This window comes from Strix uralensis, chromosome 24, assembly GCF_047716275.1.
Source record: "Strix uralensis isolate ZFMK-TIS-50842 chromosome 24, bStrUra1, whole genome shotgun sequence".
In the NCBI taxonomy this organism is placed as follows: Eukaryota; Metazoa; Chordata; class Aves; order Strigiformes; family Strigidae; genus Strix; species Strix uralensis.
In genome coordinates this window covers 6610718-6614870 of record NC_133995.1, presented here as the reverse complement: position 1 = coordinate 6614870, position 4153 = coordinate 6610718, and the positions used below count along the sequence as shown (strand labels likewise).

At 55.3% G+C, this 4153-nt stretch overlaps 1 protein-coding gene across 4 annotated transcripts in view; it reads left to right on the top strand.

Annotated features, from left to right (window-relative positions):
* Nucleotides 1–448: 448 nt before the first annotated feature.
* PLEKHA6 (pleckstrin homology domain containing A6) overlaps nucleotides 449–4153 on the top strand; it is a 65773-nt gene continuing 62068 nt past the window's right edge. For all 4 annotated transcript variants that reach the window (XM_074893936.1, XM_074893937.1, XM_074893935.1 and 1 more), the window contains exon 1: nucleotides 449–2196. In XM_074893936.1, the coding sequence (XP_074750037.1) occupies nucleotides 643–2196 (1554 nt within the window). In that variant the 5' untranslated portion in view covers nucleotides 449–642. The remainder of the gene's footprint in view (nucleotides 2197–4153) is intronic.

Here is a 4153-nt window from a genome sequence, read left to right as displayed (position 1 = left end):
GGCCCTGCCTGCACCTCTGCCTGCACCTCTGCCCGCACCTCTGCCCGCCGCGGGGCACAGGAGGCTGAGTCCTGGAGGGCGGGGGGGGGGCGGCTGTGGCTCCCTCGGCCCGCAGGGACACACGCAGCCCCCTCCAGCTCGTCTCCCCAGCCATCGCTGCCCCTTAGGCCGAGGAACCCCCCGCCCCAGCTGGCTGAAGCACTACCGGGGGTTCCCGGGCAGCCCCCCCCGCCCCGGCCCGGTGCGTCCCGCCCGCCGCCAGCGGGGGCGCTGCCGCGCGGCCCTGCCGCCCCCCGGCTGATGCAATCCCTGCGCGGAGGGAGGGGCGGGGCCCCGGGGGGGCGGGGCCGCCGCGCCGCCGTCCAATGGGGGGTGGCGGCGCTCTGTGACGTCGAGGGGGCGGGCAGGCGCCTGCGCGGTGGGTGCGCTCCGCCCCTCGGGGCTCGCGCCGGGTGAAGGCGCCGCGCTCGCCCCCGCGCCGCCATTTTGTGCCGCCGCCCGCAGCAGGATGGAGCCGAGTACCCGAGGGAAGCCGCCCGCCGCCCGCCGCCGCCCCGCAGCCCCTCGACGGAGCGCCGCTCCGCAAGCGCGACCGCACCGCTGGGAACGCTGAAGAGCCTCCTCTGCCCGCCGCCGCCGCTCATGGAGCCGAGCGGCCGGGAACGCGTCGGCCCCGGCCTGGGGCGGGCCCGGCTGGGCTTCGCCGCGGCCTGGCCTAAACTGGCCGGGCCCAGCGCGGCCCCCGCCGGCGCCTCGCCCCAGGCGAGCCCGCCCTTCTCTTGGCTGCGGCTGATGTCGCAGCTCCTCTCCCCGCTGCCCGCTTTGCTGCAGCGGCTGCTGCCCGGCCCCGCGCTGAGCAGTGCCCTGTGCCCCGCCACCGGGCCCGCCAAGGGCCCCCAGCCGCCACTGCTGCTGCTGTCGGAGCCGGCCGCCTCGCTGGACTGGGCCGAGGAGACGCTGCCGTGGCCGGAGGAGCCCCTGGAGAAGGGGCGAGAGGGTGGCACGGAATCCCCGGCGGACCTCTGGGGAACCGGGCTGGTGCGGAGCAGCCTGGTGTCCCTCCCCGTACCGCGTGTGGACTTGTACGTGCTGGGCCCGGAGCAGGGCCAGGCTTCCTGCTCCGGCAAGAGCCATCTGCCCCAGCCCCTGCGAGCCGAGGTCCCCGCGGAGGCCTGGCGAGGCTGCCCCGTCCGGGGCGGCTTCCCGGAGGCCGAGTTCCTCCGCAGCAAGCGCCTGGCTTTTCTCCAGCGGTGGCATTTGGCGAGCGGTGGCCTGACGGTGCCAGACCTGGACCACGGCTATCACAGCCTGGAGGAGGAGCAGCAGCAGCACAAGGGCGTTTGTCAGGAAGAGGTAGGGGAACGGCGGGAGCAGCGGTGCGATGCCGGGGAGTTGAAACGGCCCGAGGAGCCGAACGACGCGGGGAGACAACCCGGAGGTGGTCCCCTGGATCAGGAGGGGATAAGGGGTTCAGCTGAGGAGAGGACACTTGAGGGCGAAGCCTTGGCTGAAGAGGATGACGAGGACTCCGAAATAGAGCAAAACCTTTCAGTTTCAGCCAGACCTGCCTGCGCAAATAAATTAATAGACTATATCATAGGGGGAGTTTCCAGTGGGGAGGAGAGTGATGATGATGACGACGGGTTTGATAGCGAAGGGGTCCCTTCGGATTCAGACGCCAGTAGCCAGGACGGGGAAAGGCTTCATCTCTGGAATTCCTTCTACAGTTTGGATCCCTACAACCCTCAGAACTTCACAGCCACCATTCAGACATCTTCCAGCGATCCGGAAAAAGATATGTCGGATGTGGAAGAGGAGGAGGAGGAGGAAGAAGATGATTCTTCGTGGGCAGACGAGTCCTCAGGTTCTCCTCACCCTAGTTCTGAAGAGGAGGACGAGTGGGACTGTAGCAGTGTGGATGAGGCAGAAAACTTGAAACTTTGGAACTCGTTCTGTACCTCAGATGATCCGTATAATCCTTTAAATTTCAAGGCAGCCTTTCAAACAGCAGAGAAAAAAGGGACGCCTGGTTTAAAAGGAGCAGAGAAGCCGAGTTTGGGCACTTCTGAGCGTAGACACTTAACTGTCTGTCGACTGGAAACTGTGCAGTTGGAAAAACATAACTGTGGGGTCACTGAGCTTGTGCAGCATGGCATTCTTTCTGGTGAGAAAGGTGCAAGTACCAAGCGGAAAAAGGTATATACTTCGTTTATGGTTTTGTGTTTGGGGGATGCTAAAAAACCCAAACAAACAACAAACCCACATTGCACGAAGTGGTATGTGAGTGGGTGAGGTCACTTGTGCGGGGATTCCAGCCGTGGCGACGGGCAGATCATGCCCCATGAGCTTATGGTCTAACTATTTGACTGAAATGAGTGTGCCTCATCCCTTACACGTGATGGTAGATTTCGTAATTCAGTGACACAGGGCAGATAATTCTTTTAAATTTTTTTTTCTAGACTTGGAAGTTACATTTTCCTTTTAAGATGTTTTCATTCTGTATTTGTGTTGTAACATAGTTTTCATCATCAGAGAAACAGATGAGACATGTGACGTAAGTTCTTCCTCTGGGAAGTACCCGTTAAGAATAACCGTTGATAAAGTATTTTAGAACCTTTGCGTGTGCGTAGTGTAATGGAGACTTAAAGCATTGTAAACGTTTTAGAACTTGTGACAAACCCACTTGAGTTACAAACGTCTTTGGGAGTAGGAAGAACTCTTCTGTTGTGGGTTAGCGCATGCTGCAGTAAGCAACTGAAGTTTCAGTACAAAGTATAGTAATACTCCTATTTCCATTTAAGAGACTGTTATAAGTCAGTCGTTTATAAAAAGGATGTAGCCTGGAACTGGGTTTTTGAGCACAAACTGGAAGTGTAATGCGTTTATGAGGAGTTTGTGCATTAAAAAACTTTAAATATATGTGCTAGGATTCAGGTAAATAGTAATAAAGAAATTTGCCCCCTCGTAAGTTTTGTGATGCCTGAAAAGCCATCTTGTACATCTGTAGCAGGATGTCTGAGTCTTGCCTGGTGCTTCAAACATTTGTATGAGTAACTGCTTGTGATACCAAGTCCCAGGGTAATATCAAAATAGAAAACTTGTATAATGCTTTAGTGTCCTTAGAGCGGAGAGCGTCCTTTAGTTGAGAGCAGCCTGGCTTAGAGGTAACTTCATACCTGTTTTTGCTAGGGCAGGTGGTGTTTACAAACTTAATGGTTCACACAGGACAAACTGTTGTATTTTAATCTAAATGGAAAATACACAAAGTTCAACAGTTCCTGCAAGAGGCCCTTTTTAACTGACAGTGTCTGTCTGAAAACGCTGCAAGGTGGCACCGATGAGCCCTGCTAGAAGTTCATTCTGCCATAACCTAAAATCTTGTTGCGTGTCAGGGCTGTGGACTTAACAGTAGTAATTTTTTGACTATCTTGTTTGACTCTGTGTAATGTGTTGGCATGGTGAAAGAGCAATGATCTAGATGCAATATTTAGCATGACGTTACAAAATCCGGTAATTGTGCCCAAGGGTGTCTCAGACTGATGTAAAAAGGATGTAAGGTAGGAACTCGCAAAGGGAGAGGCTGATGTAACAGCTCGGTGTGCTTGGAAGTGGGTACTTAATTAGGCCCACCTGCAAAACAGCAGAGATGCCGAGCAGAGGTGTTCCCAGGAAATCTTCAAGTTATTCATCCTGCTCAAGGCTGTCTCCTGTCTTGCATCCTGCGATCCAACAGCAGCAATATTCTTGTTTGTAAAGCCATAAAACTTGGAAGCGTCACGAGTTGGCAGATGCATTGGTGCTGTGTGAGGACGTGTGGGGTCTGATGCTCCTGCTTTCACAGACAACTGGGCAGTAATTTGGGATCGCTGCACTACAACTAGAGGACTTTCAAAGTCTCTTGTGGCTCTGTGTCCTCCTCAACTGCTGATTATTCCTATAGGTCATCTCTTCTCTAACTGTTATCTTCATGTTTTCTGTTAAGGCTGGAAGGTGGCTCTGCCACAAAAAGCAATCTCGCTCTACACTCCTCATTGTGTTAGCATGAACTGGGTGTGAAACTAGGGTTCTGTGTTAACAAAACGTAGGAATGGAGCAGCAAGTTTCTTGTACTTCCCCATGTTTTTTCCTGACCTTCCAGAAGTAGTTGCCCTGC